The sequence below is a fragment of the Macrotis lagotis genome, chromosome 1, assembly GCF_037893015.1.
Source record: "Macrotis lagotis isolate mMagLag1 chromosome 1, bilby.v1.9.chrom.fasta, whole genome shotgun sequence".
NCBI classification, from domain to species: Eukaryota; Metazoa; Chordata; class Mammalia; order Peramelemorphia; family Peramelidae; genus Macrotis; species Macrotis lagotis.
In genome coordinates, this window is record NC_133658.1 from 20,364,152 (window position 1) to 20,389,798 (window position 25,647).

General features: G+C 42.5%; 1 protein-coding gene across 3 annotated transcripts; it reads right to left on the reverse strand.

Annotated features, from left to right (window-relative positions):
* Positions 1 to 859: 859 nt before the first annotated feature.
* Positions 860 to 21,386, reverse strand: R3HCC1 (R3H domain and coiled-coil containing 1). 3 transcript variants are annotated; one of them, XM_074195370.1, is made up of 9 exons: positions 21,228 to 21,386; positions 9,044 to 9,171; positions 6,119 to 6,256; positions 4,973 to 5,564; positions 3,504 to 3,679; positions 2,449 to 2,519; positions 2,235 to 2,330; positions 1,374 to 1,502; positions 860 to 1,215 (listed from the first exon to the last, which is right to left on the reverse strand). In XM_074195370.1, the coding sequence occupies exons 1-9, from the start codon at positions 21,273 to 21,275 to the stop codon at positions 1,085 to 1,087; spliced, it is 1,509 nt and encodes a 502-aa protein (XP_074051471.1). In that variant the 5' UTR covers positions 21,276 to 21,386; the 3' UTR covers positions 860 to 1,084. The 3 variants fall into 3 exon arrangements, with proteins under 3 accessions (XP_074051471.1, XP_074051482.1, XP_074051490.1); XM_074195389.1 differs by lacking the exon at positions 1,374 to 1,502 and adding an exon at positions 1,865 to 1,958 and having other exon boundaries at positions 1,106 to 1,215; XM_074195381.1 differs by lacking the exon at positions 1,374 to 1,502 and having other exon boundaries at positions 21,228 to 21,385.
* Positions 21,387 to 25,647: the final 4,261 nt, after the last annotated feature.

Consider the following 25,647-nt stretch of genomic DNA (forward strand, 5'->3'; position numbering starts at 1 on the left):
CTGGTCATGGTGTGACTTGGGGTCACTGAAAGAGCTGTTTTTAAGATACCATATGGTAGGGGCGGCTAGGTGGCGTAGCGGATGAAGCACCGGCCTTGGAGTCAGAAGTACCTGGGTTCAAATCCGGTCTCAGACACTTAATAATTGCCTACCTGTGTGGCCTTGGGCAAGCCACTTAACCCCATTGCCTTGCAAAAACCTAAAAAACAAAAAGATACCGTATGGTAACCATATCTACCACTATACATGGTAGGACAGGATGAGAAAACTGGGAAGAGTGTTCTCTCACCTGCCAAGGAAAACTGACCTCACAGAATAAGGTCATGGATAGTCTGGACTTGGGGTCAGGAAGACCTAGGTTCAAATCCTTTCTCAGACACTTCCTATCTGGACACCCAGAGTGCTTCATTTGACCCCTATGCATCAGTTTTCCTAACTGTAAATGGGCAGATGATGTCCCCACTTGCCAGGTGGGGAAGATTGAACATAAAGGGGGCTTTTTTTACCTCATCAGACTCAATTAGGATTAAGTCTGGATCCCATGAACTTTCCATATGGAAGTATCTCCTCTATAGTCCCACATTTAAGGAGAACCCCAAGAGGCTCAATACACCTGACCAGTCACTTTGTGACTTTGTCAGAGGCAAAAAGGAGGACACTGGATCTTTGCTGTGAAAGGAGAATAGTCCAGAGAAAGGTGGAAGACTGGATGAAGGGTCCTGATACCAGCAGAAATCTCTCCAGGCCAAGAGGAAGCCTCCCTTCCTCCCCCATCCCCTCTCCCCATCTGGTCCTTAAGACATCCAGTAGGGAACCAACCAGGACTGGTGGACAGCACCCCCTGGTGTTCTGGATGAGACCCAGAATCAAGGAAAACACGCTCCAGTTTTCATCCAGTTCACTTTTAATTTTATTCTCAACATCTAAAAATATACTCAAGGCCAACAGGCTTAGATCCTTGGTTGGCAACCTTTTTGTGATGGCTTTTGGCTGGAGTTGATCCTTGGACCTGGTCTGAAGGGGGGCCAGCCCCCAGAGCCCTGGAGTTAGGATCCTAGGATGTTCCATTGGGAAGCATGGCGACTCAAAGTTGGGCAGGGGACACTGGCTTTATATCTTCTCTATATTTCTTCTGCAAGCCCAGGGCCCGGGCCACAAGCCTCCGGGCCACAACTGTGTTGGTCTGCGGTCGTGCCTTAGACAAATGTAGGAGCCCTGAAAGCAAAAGTGAGTGCATCATCTTTTTGAAGGTCAAACGGGGAGCTGGGCCCTGGCTGCACATTCCAAAATCCTTTGTTGATCCTCCTATGGACACCCCTGACTCTCAGACTCCAAGCCCGACCCTCCCCTTCTCTATCCCTCAATACCCCTACCTGTAAAATGGAAGCATTTCAAAAGTGTCTGGTGTACAGGCATCAGCTGGGTGGATGCCTTATCTCCATCCGAGACAAGGAGCTCACTCATGTCCTCTAACTCAACACAGGACTTGGTACAAGTAGGGACTTAACAGAAAGAATGGATGAATGGAAGGAGAGAGGGAGAGTATATGGGGTAGCTAATCATTTTAATAATGATTTTATAGCACTTTTCAAAATATCCCACTTGATCCTCATAATAATCTTGAGAGGTACAGATTATCATCCCCATATTACAATTAAGGAAACCGAGGTAGGCAGAGGTGACTTGCCCAGCATCTCAGAGCTAAGAAATGGCTAAGGCTGAATTTGAGGGTGAAGGCAGTTCTGCCGCCTCTAGATCCAGAACTCTCCCCCAGAGCTGCCTTGTTTTGTTCATGGCACCATGTTGGGCAGTCCCGATAGGACATTCATTGTTCACTGTCTTGGAGCTTGGCCGTTTCACTCACTGGGTACAGATATTAGGTCCTTTGTCAGTTTGGGAGGAGTAGCTCCATGATTTAGCAGCATGGGGAGCTTCCAGTGTGGAAGTCAGAGTCCTTCCTGCAAGGCAGCATTTTTAGAGTAATGCTTGGGCTAACCCAAGGGTTTAATGGACTTACCCAGGGTCACACAGTCTGAGCTGGCCAGAGATGGGATTGATATGGCACACTACCACACTACCAGGTTGCTAAATAGTAGGGGCTGCCTCATTTGCCTTAGTATTTCCCTTGTAGAGTTCAGGGCTCTATACAAGAGTGTTTTGGGACCACGAGGCAAGGAAGGGAAGGGCCATCTCCATCTCCCTTCACCCTCAAGACCCAAGATCTGGTTTCTTACTTGGATTCTGGAGGGCTTTGAACTTGGACTGTTTGGTTCCCTGAGTGAGGGGACGGATCTTTAGTGTTGGAAAGTCCTTGGTCAAGGCTTCATTGGCTGCAGAGAGAGAGAACACATCTGGATGTCACCAAACTCTCCCCTTGGCCTTCCCTCAAGCAAAGCCTCAACTGGAGGCATGGAGAGGTATGAGGAGCCCCAAGCACAAGTCCATTACCTGATGCCAGACAAGGAAAGATGCCCAAAGCATGAGCATCATCCACCCACTGGATCTTGAACCCCTTCTCCCTGAGGGCAAAGAAGACAGATCATAGTCAAGAAAACACAAATGAACAATAGGAAACTTCCCTCCCTCCTCCAACCCCCAAATATGTCCATTATCTAAAACACATCACTTAATTTCTCAGAGCTGTTTTCCTCGACTGTAGATTGGGTTTAAGAATAATGCTGAGGGCGGCTAGGTGGCACAGTGGATAGAGCACTGGCCCTGGAGTCAGGAGTACCTGAGTTCAAATCCAGCCTCAGACACTTAATAATTACCTAGCTATATGGTCTTGGGCAAGCCACTTAACACCACTGCCTTGCAAAAAAAAAAAAAGAATAATGCTGACCTCCCAGGTTGATGTGAGGGGATAAACAAGATGATAAGGGCTTGGCAAGCCTTAAATAATTATACAGATGTGTATTATTGCCATTATTATTACTGGGGAGGGATCAGAGATTTAGGACTAGAAGACATGCTAAATGTCAGTGATTCTAACCCCCTGCCCTTATTTGACAGCTAAGGGAAAAAATGTCCAAAGACCAGAGGATCATAGAGCTGGGGTTGGAGAGGATGGGGAAACTGAGGCCCAATGACATGAAGTTACTTCACAGGATCATAAGTCTAGGCTGGAGGAGACTTCAGAAGTCAACACACTTAAGCCCTCCATTTACAGGGGAGGGAAAATGAGGCCGAGGAAGTCTGCCAGAGTCCCAGTTGATGACAGAGGTGGCATCTGAAATCAAGTCTCCTCAAATCCTAGGTCCTTTCCAACATAACCTGAACATGAACTTGTGCCAAGAAATGCCCACACATGGACTCCTGCCAGCCCTGAGCTGACCGGTTTCACCTTTGGAATGATAGGGTCATGAGGAGCAGAAAGCAAGAGGGTTGGAAGCAGTGATGCCAGGGCATCCAGGGTAGCTCCTTTTCTCTCCAGCCTACATCCAGAATCCCCCCACCCCCACTCTAGGCCCTGCCCCAGTCCCAGCTCCCCCCCACCCACTCACTGATATTCGGAAAACTCTGCCATGATGTCCTTTGTCTTCAAGGAAGGGTCGAACCCATAGATTTCCACCACGTGGTCAAAGCCATTCTCCACCCACAACTGCTCATCCTCCAAGTAGCAGCTGTCCAAGTGGATCCTCTCAATCTGAACCTCTCTCTCAGTTAGCTTGTCCAGGATCTGGGGATGGGCCAGAGGGAAGAGTCTTTCGGGAGGCCCAGCCAAGACAAGAGGGCCGGAGGAGCCGCCCAGGTAGTGACTGGGAGGAGCAAGAAGAGCCCCTGCCCCTTGAATATGGAGGCAGGGTCCCATCCTGAGTGTCACTCAGTAGCGGTGCATGTGTGTGTGTGTGTGTGTGTGTGTGTGTGTGTGTGTGAATGGGTGTGCAAGCACAGATAGGCAAGTGAGCATGTGTGCATGTGAGTGGTATGCTGTGCATGTCTGTGTGTGTGTGTGTCTGGCTATGGTCTACCTCACATGCATGTGTGCTGTGTTACTGCACGTGTGTGTGTGTGTGTGTGTGTGTGTGTGTGTGTGTGTAGCCATGTACTGGTCTGGACTTACAGTTGAGAGGAATTCCCAGAGTGGCCCCTTCCTCCACTCATGGAGAGTGACCAGGGACCTGCTGCATATCGGAGTCCAGACACAGACCCAGCTCTTCCCGACATGGAGGCTGGCCCCATTCAATATACCACACTGGCCCTCATGGGCAGACCCACAGCCAAATCCCTTCTGGGCTCTGGGTCTCAGTTCTCTCCATTGGTCTTGGACCACTGGTCTCTCGAGTCCCTTCTTATGCTCCTGCAGTGGGGGAGACACTGACCAACCTCCGGTGATAGAGTCTGAAGTTGGAGCTCCCCTCCTCCTCTGGCACACACCACCTCTAAGCCCCTGGGCATTGGGTGGCTGGACTCTCTGCCTTTGAAGACTCTGGAGGAGCCTCTCCCAGAGAGTTTCTGAAGATAGTTCTTTACAGCTGTGGAGGGACTTTTGACGTGGGGGTGTTTGGTTTTCGGTGGATTAGGAGGCCTTCCTTCTAATGACAAGCCCCTTCCCCAACTTGGTGGCAAATGGAAAACTAGACTGGGAATCAAGAGACAGGGCCCACTCCCACTTTCCCAACTGGGCAAGTCACGAAATCTTTTCAGATCTTGTTTATCCCATCTTTAAAATGGGAGAGTTGGGCCTGAAGTCAGGGAGGGTTAGTTCAAATATGACTTCAGATAATTCCAACCTGTGTGACCCTGGGCAAGCCACTTAACCAACATCTACCTCAGTTTCCTTCTCAACAATATCCCTAGAAACAAGGCTTGATGCAGTTGGACCAGAATCAAGAGACTGGGGATGGTCCTGGGTAACTATGGGCATGGTTCTTTTTTTTGTCTGCACAATGAAGGCTTTTGGACAGCCCTGACATGTTTCCCCCTCCTCCCATCTATGGTCTCCCATCTCAGGACCCCAGGGGCCTGTTACCTCCTCTATCAGCTCAACCGAGTCATCCTCTGAAAATCCGCCATCTTCTTCCTCCTTCTCTTTCTTCATTGGGAGGGGCTCTCCACCTTCCAACACAGGTTGCTGAAGATTGGAGCTGGCCTGGTTCTCGGCCTCCTGGCAGTCCTCCTTCTGAGGCTGGCTCGGGGAGCCAGGGAGATCCTGCCCATCAGAGTCTGGCTTAGGCTCCGGTGGGGCAGGTTCATTTGGGTCTTTGCAATCTCCTGCCAGTTCAGGCACTGCCTGGGTAGGGAGTGGGGGATTAGAATCATGGCCCTTGTCCTGACTGCCAATGTCTTTGGGTTCTTCTGAGATCTCTCCAGTTGGATCCCTGGGCCCATCCCCAAGATCTCCCCCTAAAAGGCCCAGGTCCGGAGTTTGTTCGGCCTTCTTGCGTAATGCCCGAGGCACATACAGAGCCTGATCAGGTTTGCGCCCACGCTGCCTCTGCCTGAGCCGTGGGCCATGGGATCGAGGGGCTGGCTGCTGGGCTAAGTGGGATGGGGACTTTTGTGACTTGCTCTGGAAGCCAAGGATGGCATGGGAGGGAGAGAAGTGATCAAAATTCGGTAACCTAGAAGCAAAGTAGGAGAAGAATGTTCTATATGGCTACAGTTCATTCTCATGATAATTCTCATTTCTGTGGTATTGGGGGGGGGGGTGCCCCTGTTGCCATTTTATAGAAGAAAAACCAAAGGCAATGTGATAGAGACTTACAGGCCCACCAATGCAGAGCTGACAGGGACCTTAGGGGACATTAAGTACAATCTCCTCCTTCCATAAATAAGAACACTGAGATACAGAAAGGTCAAGTGACTTGCCCAAGGTCACAGAGGCAGTGAGTGGCAACACTGGGGATCCAACCCAGGTGTTGTCATTCAAAACCTTCCCCATCTACCACTTGGTTGGCTACACCAAGTCTTCTGATGGCAAGGCCAACAGCCAGGCTGTAGACCTGGCCAGCCAGGCCAAGATTTAATCAAGGACTCCAACTCCAAGGCAGGAGCTATGTCCCAAAGGGTCCCTAGCTCCCAGGTCCTCAGAAGCTGGAGAGCTGATCCCAGAGTTTCCCAGGGGGAGAGGCCACATCCCTCCAGGCTCTCAGCCCTGGGGAGCCAGCCTTCACACCTGATGTCCAAGTGACAGATGACTGTCCTCCTTTTCCAGCCTTCCCCAACTGAGAAGCTGCTCAGGAGGTCGAAATTCTCAGTTGTTCGGTGGATCAAGTACCGGAGGCGACTGGAGAGGGGTGGGAAGAGAAGTACTCTGTGCAGGGAGGAAGGAGGGCATTAGTCAGGCTGGCCTGGCCCTGGGCGACCCCTTAGATCTGACCTGGGCCAGGAAGGGGGCAGGAGGTGGCTCCCTCTAGGGTGATAGCCCTGAGAACCACTTGAAGGAGTCAATCCCTATCCTCAGTCCACACTGAAAAGGAAGGAAGAAGGGTCCCTCCAAGTCTACCCCACTTTCTGCTCCTTCATAGTCTGCTATAGAAGGACTATGTCTTGTCGCTTTTGACCTCAGGGGGCAGAACCGGAGCACTGGGGGAGGGGGGCTGACTGAGAAGGATGGCTCCCCCAGTTTGAAGTTCTTTATGTACAGGCTATCGAACCACATGTCAGCACAACAGAACAAGGATTCCCGTGTTTGTTGGGATTGGCACCAAAGGCCTGGGATCCACCCAGTGCTAGGATACTACAGAACACATCTCTGCAGGTAGAAGAAATGCTGCCAGGAGACAGCCATGGGGTTGAGTGCAGGATCAAGAAACCTCGGACACTCAGCATCACAGAGCTGGGAGAAGTGACTGCTAGAGACTATCTAGTCTAACCCCTTCCTTTTTCAAATGGGGAAACTGAAGTCCAGAGGTCCCATAGTTTGAAGGTCAAGACAGAGACTGGAACCCAGTGCTTCTGGCTCTAAGGTCAGCCTCTCCTCTTAACTGTGTGACCTTGAGCAAGTGTTTGCCTTTCAGTCCCAACATCTGTAAAATGGGCACAGCAATAACTATACTACTTACCTTAAAGGAGGGACTCAAATGAAAGGATGCATAGAAATAGCTTTCAAGAAGTATGGAAAGGTCTGCTCCTCTCAAAATGGATGGGAAAGAAGAATGCAGAGAATCTGAGATTTTTCCAGAGTTCCAAAGAGCAATCATAGGCTCAGATCCAGGAGAGCCCTCAGAGATGGACTAGTCTATGCCCCTCATTTTACAGAAAAGGAAACCAAGGCTGAGAGAGGCTAAGCCCAAGGTCACAGGGTCCATCCACCGTACCACATCACATGCACAAGATACTTCAGCTATAGAAGGACCAGAGGGTCCCCTAGTCTGGCATCTTCACTTACCAGATGAGGCAGGTGAGACCCTAACAAGAGAAATGGCTCATCTGTGGTCACAAGGCTCAGTAGCAGCAGAGAAAAGATAGAGATGAGAGGGGCCAAGCCAATAGACCCAGGCTGAGTTTGCTCCCCATCAGCATAAGGACATTAGGGACTCATGGAGATCAGACTAGGGAATCAGTAAGAGTGTTTACATACCAGAAGAAGCTGGGTCTGGACTCAGAATCATGACCATTTGAGCCCTGCCCCAGACACCTACTGGCTGTATGACCCTGGGTCATTCGATGCCCTAGGCATCTGGGTGATCATACATGCTGATACAAACATAAGTGCTTGTTGACTCACAGACCAACATAAAACAAAGGAACTAGACTGCATGGCCTCTGAGGTTCTCCAGCTCTGTTGTCATGATCCTGGGAGCTAACATAAACTGATCATCTTCATGACCCTATTTGGGATTTTCTTGGCAAAGATACTTGGTGGTTGATCATCTCCTCCAGTTTATTTTACAGAGGAGGGAACTGAGGCATGTTTGCCCAGGGTCACACAGCTAGGAAGTATCTGAGGGTGGATTGGAACTCAAGTCTATCTGACTCTAAGGCCTAATATTCTATCCAATGTGCAACCTGTCCCTGATCAATAATATTGATGATAATGATGATAATAAGACTTATTCAGCTACTGCTTTAAAGTATATAAGGCATTTTGCTAAGCACATTTTTAAAAACTCCTCATTTTATCCTCACCAGAACCCCAAAAGGTAGGTGTTATATTATCCCAGTTTTACAGATAAAGCAACCAACACAGCTAATAAGTGTCTGAGATGGGATTTGAACTCATGTGGTCCTGACTTGGGTCCAGAGCTCTACCCACTGGGTTGCCCGGTTGCCCTGAAAATATACTATTTAAAAGCTGGCAAGGCGCTTTACATAAATGATCTAATTTATAAAGAGACTGATTGTCCAATTAATTAATGAGTCCTTCAACAAGCATCTATAAGCTCATCTCATGTTCAGTATTTGTACTGAGAGCTGTGGATTCAAAGAGAAGTCTCCCTCCTCAAGAAGCTCCCATTATAATGTCAGAGGCAACATGTACATAAATGAGACAAGGTCGCCCATCCAGAGTTGTCACAAGAATCAAGTGAGATATTTGTAAAATGCAAAGTAAACAACATCGATTGTAATTAAAGAATCTCCTCTGTGAGGTCAGCACCATAGATATTACTATTATTATTATTATTATTATTACCCCCATTTTAGAGATGACACTGAAGTCTGGTAAAGTCTAAGTGATTCACGTGGTTACAGAGCTAAGATATGTAAAAGATAGGATCTGAACCCAGGTCTTCCTGATTCCATGGCCAACATTTCATCTATGTCACTTCACTTCAGATTTCTCCATCTGGAAAATGAGACTGATGGTCTCTGAGGTCCCTAGAGTTATGATGCCAGCATCCATAATCCAGGTCTATGAGGAGCATTGTCACCAAGAGTTTTGTATGCAAAACCTCCAAGTACCTCCACTCTGCAAAGTTCTTGACCCTCTCTGGGTCAAATGCTTCCTTTTGTTCAATGGCCACAGACCATGCCATATTAACCATCTCTAACAGATCTGGGTGAGAGGAAATAGAGGTCAGTGCAGATACTGTATGCTGAGAGAGGATTGGATTAGCAACAGTACCTCTCAGGGCTCTCTGCTCCCAAGCTACCTCACCTGGGCAGCTCCTTCTGCAGGACAAATCGGTCCAGTTCCTCCTTAACATGAAGGACAAAGTCATTCTCTGTTGGAGAGAGAACGACACCATCCAGGCTGAGCAGAGCCAGGGTGAACTCTGAGGAGACCTGAAGAAAAGATAAAGAGATTGTAACATCAGACAATGAACTCAGGGATGATGAGAACAAGGATTCAAGTTCTCGCTTCCAAGAAGCTCTTGAGGGGAAAGGAAAGACCATCTATCACTCCCTCTTTACAAAGAAAAAAACCCAACAGGGCCAGTCACTCTACCTCTCTGGCTTCTCCATCTGGAAAATGAGACTGAATCCTCTGAGGTATCCAGAACTATGAAGCCAACATTCTATGACCACAATCCAGGTCTTTATAGAGCATTACCACCAATTGCTTTGCATACAAAACCTCCAATCACACTAAAGAATCAGTTAGGTCCGGTGAAGAGTTCTAGCCCAGAGTTAGAGATCTGGGTTGGATGCCTGGTCATAGCTTGGGAGCAAGATCACCTAACTCCCCACCCTGCCCAAGTCCCATGGTGACTGAGTGAGATCATATCCATCATCATTTGGTCCCAAAGAAGAATGGATCACCTAGATCATGCAAATGTCATTATATTATTATTCTTGAAGCACTAGGCTCAGAGTCTAAGACCTGAGTTCAAACCCTAGCTAGGTTACCCTAAGCAGGTCACTTAATCTCTTAATTTCCTTGACTGAAAAATGCAGATAGCAGTACCTACCCTTCCAGGATTGTCATAAGGATCAAGCAAGATAATATTTGGAAAAATTCTCAGCAAACAGTAAGGGTTTAATAAATTCTTGTTCTCCCCTTCCCTTGACTGACCCCGTCCCACTAGGGTTGATGTTAGAGGATCCAAGCTCCCAAATTGACTTAGCCACTTAATGAGTTGAATGACCTCAATTTAATCTCCGAGTTTATTCTTGAATAAAATGAGAAAATTGAACTAGATGACCTCTATCAAAGGTTCTTCCCAGCTTTGCTATGAAATCTTTTATTCTATCATTATTAGGTCACTCTTTCCAGATCTGACATGCAATTGCTTTAACATCTTATCTATAAAATGAGAATCATAGGAATATGGATTTGAAGCTGGAAGGAACCTTGGAATTCCTTCATTCTACCTTTTCTTTTCTTTCTTTCTTTTTTTTAGAAAGAAGGTAATTGAATTATCTAGGGTCAGTCAGCTGAGAAATGTCTAATGTTTGAAGCAGAGGATTCATACCCAGGTCCTTCTTGATTCCAAGGCAACAAATAAGTTTTTATCAAGAGCCAAGCCCTGTGCTAGGTGTGGGGATATAGATCCCCCAAAATGAAACAAGCCCTACTCTTAATTCTCTCCTGGAAGCAATATATGTGTATGAACACACCAGAAAGAAAAGGCAGTTTAGGAGGGATGACACTAGCAGGTGGGGGGATCTTGTAAAAGGCATTAGGTGCTCTAAACAAGAAAAGGAATTGGAGGTAAGCAAGGAGTATCTGGGGGTGAGAGGAATGACCAGTCAAAGGTATGGGAAAAGGACGTTTGCACAGAACTCTACCACTAGAGGTCGCCAAAGTGCTTCCCAACTCAAATTCTATTTCTTACACTCCAATATCGCAGGTCTAAGACTTCTTCCATCTCTGACAGTTTCCTCTGAAAATGTTGTGACTGAAATAAAGAATCTATAGGGTCCCCATCAGCTCTGGCATTCTAGTTCCCATTCCAGTATGTTTCCAAGAGAATCTCTGTATTCTATTAACAATATTATTAATTGCTAGTATTTATATAGCATTTTAAAGTCTCCAAAGTGTTTTAACAAATATTATCTCACCAAAATGCAAATTAAAACAGATCACACCTTTCAGATTAACTAATATTATCTTCTCTATATCATTCCAATTTGAGTATATGTGCTGCCGAACCAAGCACAACTAATATTATAGAAAAGAGAAATGGCAAATGTTGGAGGGGGGTTGGAAAAATTGGGACACTGAGTTGGTAGAGTGGTGAATAATTTGAAACTGTGTGTACCTTTGACCCATCAATAGCACCATTAAGTCTATATCCCAAAGAGATGAAAGAAAAGGGAAAAGAATATATCTGTACAAAAATATTTATAGCAGCTCTTTTTGTGGTGGCAAACAATTGAAAACAGAGGGGATACCCATCAATTGACAATGGCTGAACAAGTTGTGGTGTGTGATTATGATGGAATATTGTTGTGTTATAAGAAATGACAAGCAGGATGATTTCAGAAAAACCTGGGAAGATATATGAACTGCTGCCAAATGAAGTGAGCAGCATCAGGAGAGCACTGTACACAGTAACAGCACCATTGTAGCAATGAACAGTTGTGGAAGACAACTACTCTGATCAAAATAATTCCAAAGGATCCAGGATGAAAAATGCTATCCAGACTGAAGTAGATTTTTTCATCTTTAAATTTTTTTCTTGTTTGTGCGTATGTTTCCATTTGCAATATAACAAATATAAAAATATTTTCTAAGATTATGTGTTAAAAAAAAGTCTCATGATAAATTCCCAATAATTAGGCAAGATAGGTACCATCACTCTGATAGGTGACATAGTGGATGGTAGAGCAATGGCCTTGGAGGACAGGAATTCAAATCCAGCCTCAGATATTTGACACTAGCTCTGTGACCTTTGGCAAGTCACTTTACTCTGATTGTCTCTCATCTAGGCCCATCTCCAGACGTCCTGATTCCTATCTGGTCACTGGACCAAGATGACTCTGAAGGAGAAAGTGAGGCTTGGGGACTTGGTACAGCTCCCCCTCACTCAAATCCCATTCATGTGCTTGTCATGGCATTAGCTTCCTGATGTCATGGTCTTCTTCTAGATTGGAGGACAAACATCAAACGGATGGGGAAAATGAGGAGTGGTTAAAGTGATTTAACCAGGGTCACACCATTAGAAAGTGTCCTAAGCTCTTTCTTCAAGGCCTAAACAACCAGGCTGGGTAACATTCTCCTTATTCTACCATTCTGGTGTCATGGTCTTCTTCAAAAGTTAAGGACAAACATTACCTAACTTTCTGTCAAGGATAACATTCCAGGTTCTAATCTAACATTCATTTTCTCTGATTATTCTAACATTCCAAGTTACTCGAACTTTTTCCGTCTTATTATCAGTTTTCCATCTATTGCGATATTTTGTGTTGTTCTATTCTAACATTCGACATTTTTTATGATATTCTCCATTGCCGTTTAACATTCTAAAGCTCTATTTTAGCATTCTCGGTCCTTCTATCTAATGTAACATTGTGTTCTACTGGAACATTGTATCCTATTCTAACATTCTGTTGTTCTGTTTATTGTAACATTCTAAACTCCATTGTACCAGTCTCTGAAATCTAGTTGTTGCAACATTGTACCTTTACCATCCCACGAAATCTATTTATTGCAACATTGTAACATTCCCCGCTCATTTCTAATATCCCACATTCCGTGGATCTTTATTCTAACGCGCTTTCCAGTTCCAAGTACGAAGGCGGTAAAATGCAGACTTGAACTAAGCGACCCCTGAGCTATCAGATCGCAATCTACAGCCCGTGGAACTGCCCCCACCTAAGGGTCCGGACCCCAGCCCCTCCGGGATCCCGCACGGGAGGTCATCCAGAGCTCCAGCACACAGTGTGGGAGGCAGAGGGGGAAGGGAAGAGATAAGTCCCAGAAAGGTCAGCGGGGAGGGAAGGGCTGCCGGGAGCTAGGGGTTCCCCAGAGTCTGGGGCAGGGGGTGCGCGCACGATCGCCTGGGCACCAGGGTCCCAGCCGGGAAGAAACTGGAAGGAGGCAGAGCCGCCCCCTCCCTCCTTCCCCCCCATCCCCGCCCCCGAGGAGGGATAGTTCCCTGGGGGGGCCTCCCGACTCTTAGAACTTGGGGGTCTCCCCAGGAACACCCCCCCAGCCACTTGGGGACACTCACCGCGGCCAGACCTTGCAGCAGCGACACTCCGAGGCTCAGACCCGCCTCCGCTCCCGGACTCGCCCCTCCCTGACCTTAAAACAAACAAATCCCCAGGCGGGACCGCAGCGCCGCCTCGCGGCCCGGGGGAGACATGGCAACCTGGCCAATCCAAATGCCTTTGCCTCTAGTCCAATCTCCTCCTTACAGAAAAGCAAACTGAGGGCCTAAGGGAAGAGACGGGACTTTTTCTAATACAGACACCTCTCTCACACACCCCTAACACTCCCTGAGCCTCCCGATTTGCTCGAAATGACATAGGATCGGAGATTTAGGACTGCAGTCCTCCTGATTTTGCAGTTGAGGAAACTGAGGCTCAGCCAAGTGATCCGAGGTCACACAGAATCACGATTCAGATCCACATTCCCTCTATTCAATCAAAGAAATACCTATTAATCAATAACGAGAAATAAGATGATCCATTAGGAATATTAGTTTTTAGAACCTGTGCAATTCTTAGTTGAACAACAGTGGCTTCTGTACAGGATGTGCACAGAGGGGTAAACAAAGGTAATGGGGAGGAACTAACAAGTGGAATGCTCTGGAAAGGTTGAGAGGGTGGTCCTGGAGCAGAGTGTGGAAGGGAGGGATTCTAGGAAGGAAGGGAATAAGCAATTATTAAGTACCTTTAGTGGAGCAGACATGGTGCCTTACAGAATTGTCTCATTTGACCCTTACAATCCTGGGGGGGGGGGGGTCAGAGCTAGGAAACAGGAGATGTTTTATTATCCCAATTTTACAAATGAAGCAACAGAATCTGATAGGTTCAAGGACTTGCCAAGTCACTCCGATTGATTGACCAACAATAGGCAAAGACCCACTTGGCCATCCTTTGGGCCCTGATTGACAGAGATTGAATATAACTGAGGCCTAGAAAAGTGATTTGCTGGAGGGCCAAGGGGTGGGAGTTTCAAAAAAACAGGCAAAAGGCAATGTCTGCCTCAAGAGGCTCAATCAAGCTCTACTGACTGGGCTCAATAGAAGAAAAACAATTTCTACTCAACTAAGAAACTTAAACTCTTACCTGGGAAGTTAACAAATAGATATACTGATATACATTCACCCAGGGCTACTAAATCCGCTCCTAAAAGCTGTTCAATGGGGCGGCTAGGTGGCATAGTGGATAAAGTACCTACCTTGGAGTCAGGAGTACCTGGGTTCAAATCCAGTCTCAGACACTTAATAATTACCTAGCTGTGTGGCCTCGGGCAAGCCACTTAACCCCATTTGCCTTGCAAAGAAAAAAACCTAAAAAAAAAGCTGTTCAGTGATTTCAAGAAGATATCTGCACCTGTAGTACATGAACTCTGAGGTATCCAGGCCTGGAAGGGACCTCAAAGGTTGTCTCAGTGAAAACACCCCATTTATAGACCAGGAAACTGAGGCCCAAGGGAATTATCCAAATGGCCCTGAGACTCAAACTCAGGATGGGTCTCCAAACCCAGAGCTCTTTCTACCATATAACACTGCCTTGCTCTGCTGAGAGCTCTAGGTAATTCTGGATTTCTCTTTCCTCATCTGTAAAATAAATTTAGATCACCTCTAAGGTCCCATCTATCCTGGTTTTGTGGTTCAGTTATATCTGACTCTTTGTGGTCTCATTTGGTGTTTTCATGGCAGTTACTGGAGTGGTTTGCCATTTCCAACTCATTCCATGGATGAAGAAAGTGAGGCAAACAGAATGATATGACTTGCCCAGAGACACACAGCTAGTGAGTATCTGAGGATGGTCTGATTCAGTATTCTATCCATTATGCCACCTAGCTGCCCTTTACCACCATGTACCAAAGGATGCTGGGTTCTACTAAGTCTTGTTTCTTGTAGCTTGTTTATTTCTGAGATAAAAATCCAGTAATAACCTATTAACATATATAGTGTTTTAAGATTCACAAAAGATGGATACAGTCAGAATAGTAGAAAGAGCAAGGGATTTGGAGTCAGGTATCCTGGGCTCCATTTTGCCTCAATGACTCAGTGAGGCTTTTTATACTCTTCATTGAAATGAGGAGGTTGGATCAGGTGATTTCTAAGTTCCTTTCCAACTCTAAAATGTGATGTTTATAAAAGCTCTCCCAGCTGCTGATTGCAATCCTCCTCTTTTTCGTCTCCCAAGAGGATGCAAACCCCAGGAAGGCAGGCACTATTTCCTTTTTGTCTTTGCATCTGCCTGGTACACAATACATGCTTGTGAATTGACTGATGGACTGATTTTCAGCTGAGAGACTTCTCCTGGGCAACACAACATGTGAGCATCTCTGATGAGACACCATTTCAGGGCTTCCTGATTTCAGTTTGACAAGCTAGGCATTGACCCTCACTATGCCAGGAATCTCAGGTGGGTTAATCGCAGCCCCTTTTAGAAAGAAGTGATTCATTTGAATTTGCTTGCTAAAATGGGGCAGGGTAGTATAGTAGATGGAAGGCTGCATCTTGAGGCAGGGAGATAACTTCTAATCCCACCTACCTGTCACAATTATTAGCCATGTGACTGGGCAATTCATAGAAACATTCTGTGCCTCAGTTTCCCCATTTGTAAAATGGGAGTGATAGTCAGTGAGGAATAACCCTACTTCATAGGATTGACATGAGGCTCAATGTGGGTACTTGGAAAACCTCACAGCAGTAAACCTGAAAAGTAAAGGTAGCTCTGATCGTTCTCTAGAGTCCATGATTACCAGGCAGAGACATGCCCTATTTACAGGCCACCATCTTACTGACCTGTTATTTTTGCACTAACTGTCCCTCCAGGCCTGGAGTGCTCTCTCCTTATTCCACCTCCCAACTCTCCAGCTTCCTTCAAGACTTAGGCCAAATCACATTTTCTATAGGAGGCCTTTCTTCCCCTCCAAGATAAGTTCCCCTTTACTCAGCATTTAACTTGGATGGATAGAGTTGTTGGGTTTTTGCTCATTTTTGTTTTTGTTTTTCATGCTGCCTTCTCCATAGCATGAGAGTTTTCCAAGGGCAGGGATTATTTGTTTGCCTTTTTTTTTTTGGACCTCTAGCACTTAATCTAGAACATTAATAACCTGATATTTAATGCTTTTTTGACTATCTAAATCTTCCATAGCTATATAAGAAACCCAGAGGCAGCAACCTCATGCAGGGGATTGTTCTGTTAAAAGGATTTTTTTCTCATTTACATGTAAAGATAATCTTTTAATGTTCTTTTTTGTAAGATTTTGAATTCCAAATTTTTCTCCTCTCACCACTCCAGGATTTCAAATAATCTGGTGCAGGTTATACAGGCACAATCATGTTAAATATATTTCCTAGGTCACCAAAAAATTACCCTAATGATGTTTTGCCCATTGTTGCTGAAATGCCTAGTACCTCACTGATATGGGAGAGACCCACATCCACAAAACCAAAGACTCCCATAACATCTAAGCCATCACCAGAAGTTCTGTTTCTTACTTGATCAGGACAGGGGTGTTGAGGGTTCTGGAAAATGTGGGCTTTGCACAACATTCCCCTCACTATGATCAACACAATGCATGCCATCAGTCCTTTGTTGTGGTGGTCTCCTTCAGCTACAAAGATCAACAACTAACTAGGTTATCCATTCTGGTGAAAACATTCTATTGGCAAGAGAATGGAGTGGTGCTCTGTCTTTATCAGTGAGAGGAGTTTATCAAAATGCTAGGGCTTAGGGTCCTATAGGACCAAGTAGTTCAGTAGCAATAAGGTCCTTGTGAAAGGTCTGTTTGTTCCTTCTCTGTTGGGTTTTTATGAGTTTTCATCATTACTGTTTTGTTTTTGTAGTTTCGTCCCTCCACAAAAAAAATGGGGCTGACATTTGGATAGTTGATCTTTGTCTCTCAAAATGTCACTTACTCTGATGAAAATACAGGGGAAACTGAGGGTCATGCAGTCAGTCCTAGACTTGTTCATCAAGTAGACATAAACACAGGCCATTAGCCGTGATCTTAGAGAGGCAGCTAGGTGGCCCACTGGATAGAGTTCTGGTCCTGGAGTCAGGAAGACTTGAGTTCAAATGTGGCTTTAGCCACACTAGTTATGTGACCCTGGACAAGTCACTTAATCTTTACTTACCTCAGGTTCCTCATCTATAAAATGAAGATAATTATATCACCTTTCTTCTAGGATTGTCATGAGGATCAAATGAGATACAATTTGTAATAAATAAATAAATAAGGAGTGAATGAAAACCAAAATCTTAACATAAGTGCCATACTTATAATAGAGGCTTGATAAATATTTATTCCCTTTATCCTTTCTCTGTGTGATTATTGGTAAACCTTACTGAGTCTCAGTTTCCTCAAGGGTCAGTTAGAGATATTAATTGCCCCTCACTGGGTTTCTGGGAGGCTTAAATGATTAATGCTTCAGATACTTCCTAGCTCTGTGACTCTAGGCAAGTCATATAACCTCTGTTTACCTCAGTTTCCTCCTTTGTAAAATGGGAGTGATAATGACATCTATTTCCCAAGTTCTTTTGAGGACTAAATGAGATAATACTAACCATTTATGTAAATTGTTTTGTATTAACTTAAGTGCTCTGAGATCGTTTCCTATAATTCTATCATTGTTATTTGTCACCAGCAACTTCTGTGACTTTAGAAAAGTCCTTTCCCCTCCCTGAATCTCAGTTTCCTCACCTGTAAAATGAGGAGGGTGGACTAGATGATGTGATCCCCAAAGTCTCTTCCAGTTCTCAGATTCTAAAATCTGGAGATGACCACTTAAATTAGGAAGATTGAAAGAATGCTTATACTTCCAGAAGAATCAGGGATGTCTGACTTTGGTTGGGTAAGGGGCAAAAGAGAAGTGAGTTTGGTCTTTGAACACCCAGAGTTTGGATACCTCTAGGACACAGAGTTAAAGGAGTTGAATAGGCAGTCACTACCAGGAGCTCTAGCAAGAGGTTAGAATTGACTTAGATCTGAGAGTCATCTTCATGAAATGATAATTAAACCTATAATGAGGTCACTAAGTGGATGTATAGAGAGGAGAAGGTACAGGACCAAGCCATGATATGAAAAGAAGACTGAGTGACCTCACTAAATAGGAAAATAAGTGGGGAATCTAAAAGTGCAAAGTCATGAAAGATGAGAAGGTTGTCAAAGTGTCAAATGCCACAGAAAAATCAAAGGAAACTTGAGAAATGCCTATCAGATTTCGGAATTGAGAGATCAATGGAAGCTTTGGAGAGAACAATTGCAGATGAGTAATGAGATAGAAGATTAGATTGTAAAGCACTGAGAAAGGAGGAGAGGAAGCAGAGATAAGAAATGTAAAAAGCTTTTCCTACAAGTTTGACTATGAAAAGGAGAAGAGTTAGAATAATAGCTTGAGGAGATAGTAGCAAGGTTTTTTTGGGGGGGAGGGGTTGGGGAAACTTGTTTATAGGCAGCAAAAAAGGAGCTAGGAACCTGCTGAATAGAATAGGAAGGGATGGGATCAAGAATGTATTGGGGGGGCAGCTAGGTGGCACAATGGATAGAGCACCCTCCCTGGAGTCAAGAGTACCTGAGTTCAAATCCAGCCTCAGACACTTAATAATTACCTAGCTGTTTAAAAAAAACCTTAAAAAAAAAGAATGTATTAGAGGGGCAGCTAGGTGGTACAGTGGATAAAGAGCACTGGCCCTGGAGTCAGGAGTACCTGAGTTCAAATCCAGCCTCAGACACCTAGCTGTGTGGCCTTGGGCAAGCCATTTAACCCCATTGCCTTGGGAGGGAAAAAGAATATATTAGGTTAGTAACAAAATTCATCTGGTGCAACAAAAGGTCAAGAAGAGCAAGGAAACTGATGGAAAAATGCAAAGGAAAGTGATCTGGCTCTACAGATCTAAAACTATACTCTAAGGATGCGGTCATCAAAACTGCCTGGTCCTGGTTAAGAAATAGAGTAAAGGATCAGTGGATTAGGAGAGGTTCCAAAGAAACTGCAGGAAATGACTACAGCAATCCACTGTTTGACAAATCCAAAGACATCAGCTTCTAGGATAAGAACTCACTAGTTGATAAAAATTGATGAGAAAACTGGAAAATAGTATGGCAAAAACTAGGCATAGACTCACATCTCACACCCTATACCAAAATAATGTCAAAAAGGGTATAGGATTTAGGTATAAAGGATAAATTTATGCCCAAACAAGAATTAGAGTACTTTATAAACTGCAAAATGAATGATTTTAACTCTATTAAATTAAAAAGGGTTTGCACTAAGAAAATCAATGCTGCCAAAATTAGAAGTAAAGCAGAAAACTGAGAAACAATCTTCACAACTAGGAGTTCTGATAAAAGGTCTCATTTCTAAAGTATATAGAGAATTGCATCAAATTTATAAGGTTATAAGTCATTCTTGAATTGATATATGGTCAAAGGATATGAATAGACAGCTTTCAAATAAAGAAATTAAAGTTATATATAATCATATGAAAAAATACTCCAAATCATTATTGATTAGAGAAATGTAAATTAAACAACTATGCGATATCACCTCACACCTTTCAGATTGACCAAGATGAGAAAAAGGGAAAAGGATCCATCTTGAAGAAGTTGTGGTAAGACTGGGACATTAATGCTTTGCTGGTGGAGTTGTGAACAGATCCAACCATTCTGGAGAGCAATATGGAACTGTGTCCAAAGAGCAATAAAAATGTTCATTCCCTTTGACCCAGCAATACCAATACTGGCCCTATATCCAGAAGAAATCACAAAAAAATAGGAAAAATCCCACAAAAATCCCCCAAAATATTCATAGCAGCTCTTTTTGTAGTGACAAAGAACTGGAAGTTGAGGGGATGCCCATCAATTAGGGAATGGCTAAACAAGTTATAGTACATGAATACTATGGAATATGATTGTTCTATAAGAAACCATAAATGGTCAGACTCTAGAGGAGCATGGAATGATTTACAGGATCTGATGTTGAAAGAAGGGAGCAGAACCAAGAGAACAATGAACACATTAACAACATTGTGAGATAATCAGCCTTGAAGGAAGCAGCTACTCTCAGCAGTTCAGAGAGTTAGGGCAATGGCATTAAACCGGCTAAGGACAATGTTATCTCCCTCCAGGAGAAGAAAAACAAAACAAAACCAAGGAAAACAAAAAACCCTTCAGAATCTGATCTTACCCTTAATCCTAATTCCTCATGCCAAAAATGACTTATCTATAAACATGTTTATCAAAAATATGTATACACAATGCTAACCTGACTGTTCTCTGCTGAGGGGAAGAGGGTGGGAAAGGAGGATGGAGGGAAATTTTGTAACTTAAAAATATACATGTGCATTATGGCTGAAATAAATAAATAAATAAATTTTTAAAAGAAATGTATTAGGGGCAGCTAGGTGGTGCCATGGATAGAGCACCCGCCCTAGAGTCAGGAAGACCAGAGTTTACATCTGACCCTCAGACACTTGATAATTGCCTAGCTGTGTGACTTTGGGCAAGTCACTTAACCCTATTGCCTTAAATAAAATTTAAAAAAAAATTTTTTTTAAATAATGTATTAGAAGGGGCTAGGTGGTGCAGTGGATAAAACATCAGCCCTGGAATCAAGACCTGAGTTCAAATGCGGCCTTAGACAATAATTATCTAGCTGTGTGACCCCAAGCAAGTCTCTTAACCCCATTGCCTTGCAAAAAAAAAAAAGCACTACCTCTTCTTCAGAAACTTGGATGAAGGAAGAGAGAATAAAGAAAGAAACCTGTCAAAGGGAGAGAGGGGAACTTTTAGATGGTCTTAGTGATAGCTCCAGAGCTAGAAGCCAAAATTGAACCACAGATATTAGATGGCTTAGATGACCCAAAGACATATAAATAGTAAGCTTAATTTAAAAAGTTAAATTTTGAATCTTTCCACTCCCCAGAAAGGGATGATCAGGTAAAAAAGTATGAGAAGAACAGAGAATTAGTAAAAAAAAAAAAAAAAAAATTAAAAAAAAAAGATGAGGAAAGAAAAGAAGAAAAGAAAAAGAAAAGTGACTGGTATGGGGAGGGGGTAAAGATGGGGGAAGGGGGTTGTGGAAAAGATGGGATTAAACACATCAGGCATTAGTAGAATGTGAGATCACTAAAGGCGGGTGATTTTGCCTTTTGTAATTCAGTAAAATGATCAGAAGACAGAGAGACAGAGACAGAGAGAGACAGAGAGAGAGAGAGAGAGAGACAGAGACAGAGAGAGAGATTCCCCCAAAGACTGGACTTACCAGGTCCACAGGTGTGCTGGGTATGTCCAAATTCACTGATGTATCCATCTGTCTCACTGTCCTCCCTCCCCTTGGAGGGGAAAGGCCAGTTTTTCCACCAAGGCACTGATCTCTCTGTTGTCACTAGCTCATAGGAAACCAACTGTCTTCAGCTGCCCAGTGGGTTCTAGTAGTTCATCTTAAAGGGCCAGAGACACTAAGGAGGCCCCCAAGAAAACTGTTAGGAACATCTTTTAGGAAAACATTAGTTAGATTCCATTTCTCCACCACTGACCTTGAGATCTGGGCTCCTGATTCCAACAAGGTCATCCATTACCTAAGAGTGGTTTCAGGGTCCAGAGGGGTCTGTGGAGAAGGAAGAGGTCTTTTGAACAAAAGTACTTACACCCTGCTACTGGGGGCAACTTTTCTAAATCCCCTCCCCTTGCCTCAGATGTCCAGTAACAGTCAAACCCACAATTCACTCTCTAAATTTACAAAGGACAAATCTTTTCCTTCCAGAACAGGGGTTTAAAAGAGTTGTGATTATGGAGCACTCAATTCCTAATTATTTAAGTAGGCATCTTCAGAGCAGCCAGGGGAAGCAGAAAGAGCAGTCAGGAAGATCCAAGTTCAGATCCTCCCTCTGGCACTTAATAGCCTTTGTGAACCTGGACAAGTCACCCAAAAATTCTCAGTCTCAGTTTCTCCTAACTGCAAAATGAAAGCTAATAGGATCACTTACCTCACAGGATGATTCTAAGATCCAAATGAATTGTTATAGACTAGCTACATAAGTTTTTAAGAAAAGAGATGATTTCATTCTTTGTATTTGAATCCCAGCTCCTAGGATATTGTAGGAACTTAATACATTGCTTGTTGTCCTCAAAATGACACTTTTGGCTCTGCAGGGCAGTCAGCAGTAGCCTCAGAGCCAGACAAGGTTTCGGAGGGACAGTCCTTTAGGAATGGGAATTGCCATGATCACAAATGTTCTGTTGTCCCATCTCCCTTTAGTGGAGCAGTAACAATTTGAGGAAGAAGGTAGCCCTGAATGGAGGAGGAAATTCTTTCCTGTCCCAGGCTGTTAAATGGCATTTGCTTTGAACTATTGTGAACTCTGGTTAGAATAATAAAAGCAGATACAGCAGAAAGATTTTGAATGGATGTTGAATTTATAATGTACATTAAACCTGGGGTAGCTTTTATAAGTGAAAAGGTCCCCAGGTGTTCCACAAAGAAAGAAAGAGATAAGAAGAACAGAAAGGCAAAGCACTAATCTATTTTAATAAATTAAATAGATGGGGCCACCAAATATTTGTGTATTTAGATTTGATCTCTGAGGCTGGATCTCTCAGGCTGGACTGTGTCTCCCATTCAAAGATTTAATGATGATGAAGGCATCCTTGAACTCCTGGGGAATAACCTCTTCATGCCATATAACCTGGAAAAGTTTAGTCGACTTTTAGGTGAGCAAAGGACCCCCCACCTTGTAGTTCTCAACTGGAATAGAATCAGAACTTGCTTTGCAATTTGAAAAAAAGTCTATTGGCATTCAAAACCTCTTCTTCAGTTGGAACTCTGGCTAGGGACAGATTGACTTCAACTTGAGGTAAATGACCAATGACTTCTGCATTGATTGATGATGGTCTATTAAGCACACTGTGGAAGCATTCAACCTCTCTAGCATCATGTCCTATCATTAATCAATGTTATTTCCTTCAGTACTAACTGAGATGCACTATGGGCCTTTGGTCCATAAATAGCCTTCAGGGTAAAATAAAAGCACCTTGGATTGTTACTATCTGCATAAAACTGAATTTCATCTCCTTTCTTACTGAGTCGAGAGTCCTGTATCTCTCTAAGCTATACTTGTCCTTTACTTTTTTTTTACTTAAATTTTGGTTTATTGGGAGAAAGATATACAGAATATGCTTTTGAGTAAAACATTGTTAACTGATCAACTTTATTAGATTCTGCATTAATGTCCCATCCTGGAACTTTCCTAAGTAACAACTATTTGAAAACATCTGAAATCAGAAAATAATATAGTTAAAATAACTATAAACTGTAAATTCACAAGATGTAGGATCTGTGCTTACAAGTTTTAAATACATCATGGTTAATGATTCATGAGAAGTTGCCCAACATTCAAAGAAATGTTTATATAGTTCTTTTGGCTGATGTTGGAAAGCTTTACCCCCATGCAACTGATAAGTAACATTTTTTAATATAAAAAATCAAACATAAACTTTTTTAAAAATTGATACAAACAAGATTATTTTGAAATTAATATTGTCAAAAATAAATCCTTTAAATAGAATTAAAGTATATTTGTAAATTCAAGAAACTAGTGACTTTTAAAATCATCAATAACAATGTTGGGAAAATGTAGAATGTCCTTAGAAAGTTTGTAAACCAATTTCTCCAACTCTTAATTGTCCCTATATTTAAAAAAAAAGGCAAGGCAATAAAGTACAGTTCCCTTCTTTAAAATTACTACCCACATAACTGCTATCATTGTTATCATAGAAGTATTATAAAAACAATTATAATTTACATTTTAGGAGAAAAGCATCAAACAATCTTTAATATAGTATGATTAAGAAAAATTGATTCTTCTTCCTAAACAAGATAAAAGCATAGTTTGCTATAAGCCACAGTAATTTAAAAATGGAATAATTATTTCCTCTCTCTATTTTCCATACTTCAGTTAAAAGATCATCTTGCTTTTATAATTAAATAATCCTCATAAGATAAACATGATAATAAATTTGTAAAAAGCCCTAAGCTGGTTGAATGTTTCTTTTCCACTTGTCCTGGCCATAACAAAGGCAAATCTGGCTATTTATTTAATTTGTTCTTGAAATTTATCAACAAGGGCTGCATTATATAAAAATTACTAAACTCATATATTCAATTTAAATCCCATGGCTTAATTCCCTTTTTTCATAATAGTTGTGTGCAAACTTAGGAAAAAGGTTTGTAGTATTTTATCCATTATTGAAAGATGCAATTTTTTTCTCCTAAATATCAATTTACTTCTTAGACTGAAATAGAGCTGCTGTGACAATTTTTAAAGACAATATTTTTCCTTTTTAAATACTATACCTGCAGCCAAGTACTATCATGTAAGTACACTTAAAATCAAAGAATTTGAGCTAAAGGTTTAGTTGAATTGGTAATTGATAACTTTATTAATGTTCATACTGAAGACTTCAGTTATTAAATTGAAGCTTTTGGCAGGAGATAATGTGAAAATCACTAATAACTAAGGCATAGTCTTCCTGGGGTACCAATGCTCCAGACTTAGTCTCTTTTTTCTTTAATTACATGTAGCTTCTGACACACACACTTCAAAAAAATTTAAGCTTTTTCTTTTTAAATTGGCCAAATGAGAAAAGGGCCCAACCAAAAAAATAAAATTCATTATACAAGGAAGTTTAAAATGAACCTTTCACATTATCTATTTAAAATAATTTATCTAGGAGCAAAATTAAAATAATATTTGTATTTTAAAATTTTTTTGATAAAATTGATCTACAATGGTTGAGGCACCAAGTGGTCAAGTAAGATTGAAAGATTCATATACTTTATGACATTAAGGCTGGATGAAAATCCTAGGCACATTCCTTTTTTGCCAGATTTTTGTTATCAAACCCTTGGTTCTAAAATGTAATTTAATAATACAAATTATGGAAATATTGTAACTTAACAATAAAGCTATTTCAAGGTATCAGGATTAAGGATAGCTATGTGCTTCATAAATTACAAACAGGTTGCAATCTGTCAGTGGAAAGAGTTTCCTCATTGACAAAAATCACAAATACTGGACATAATATTTAAAACAAGATTTTAAAATTTTCTGTAAGTTGTTGAAATGAACAAAAATTGGGGCTTCATACTTTTTAAGTCAAGATAGCACATCACATTTAAGTTATATTCAAGTAAAAGAATTACTCTAATTCCTTTAGATATTTTCATTGCATAAAACCTTTGGCTGCTAGGCAATGACCTGTTTAAATTAATTTAATTGAAGATTCTTAAAATTCCTTCATTTTCTTCTATTTGAAACACCCCTAACCTTTCTTGGTTCAGAAGGAATATTTCCTTCTGGCTTTACTTTATATAAACTCTAAAATGAAAACACGTATCACAATGATTCAAATGAAAAATTAGCGCAGAGGAACTGATTAATTCTACTTGTTCAACCTCAAAACTCTAGTTGAGTTTCATTTTTTCTCCCTCTGTGCAACCAAAGTGACAAAACTATTAAGTTATATACAAGGTGCAAAGAAATGAATGAATGACAACTTCCATGTTACAAGACAAACATTAAAGTGCTAAGATGATCAGCATACTTATGACAAACTTGGGTCTTATTATATACTTTAAAAGCATCTTTTCAACAAGTCAAGATTAATTTTTACAATACTGTTAT

Coding starts and splice junctions, on each gene's coding strand:
- R3HCC1 (XM_074195370.1), bottom strand. CDS start 21,275: ATGGATACATCAGTGAATTTGGACATACCCAGCACACCTGTGGACCTG. Junction 5,565..6,118: donor ATCTGTCACTTGGACATCAG/GTGTGAAGGCTG, acceptor CTTTGCTTCTAG/GTTACCGAATTTTGATCACT. Junction 2,520..3,503: donor GCAGAGTTTTCCGAATATCA/GTGAGTGGGTGG, acceptor CTTTGCCCTCAG/GGAGAAGGGGTTCAAGATCC.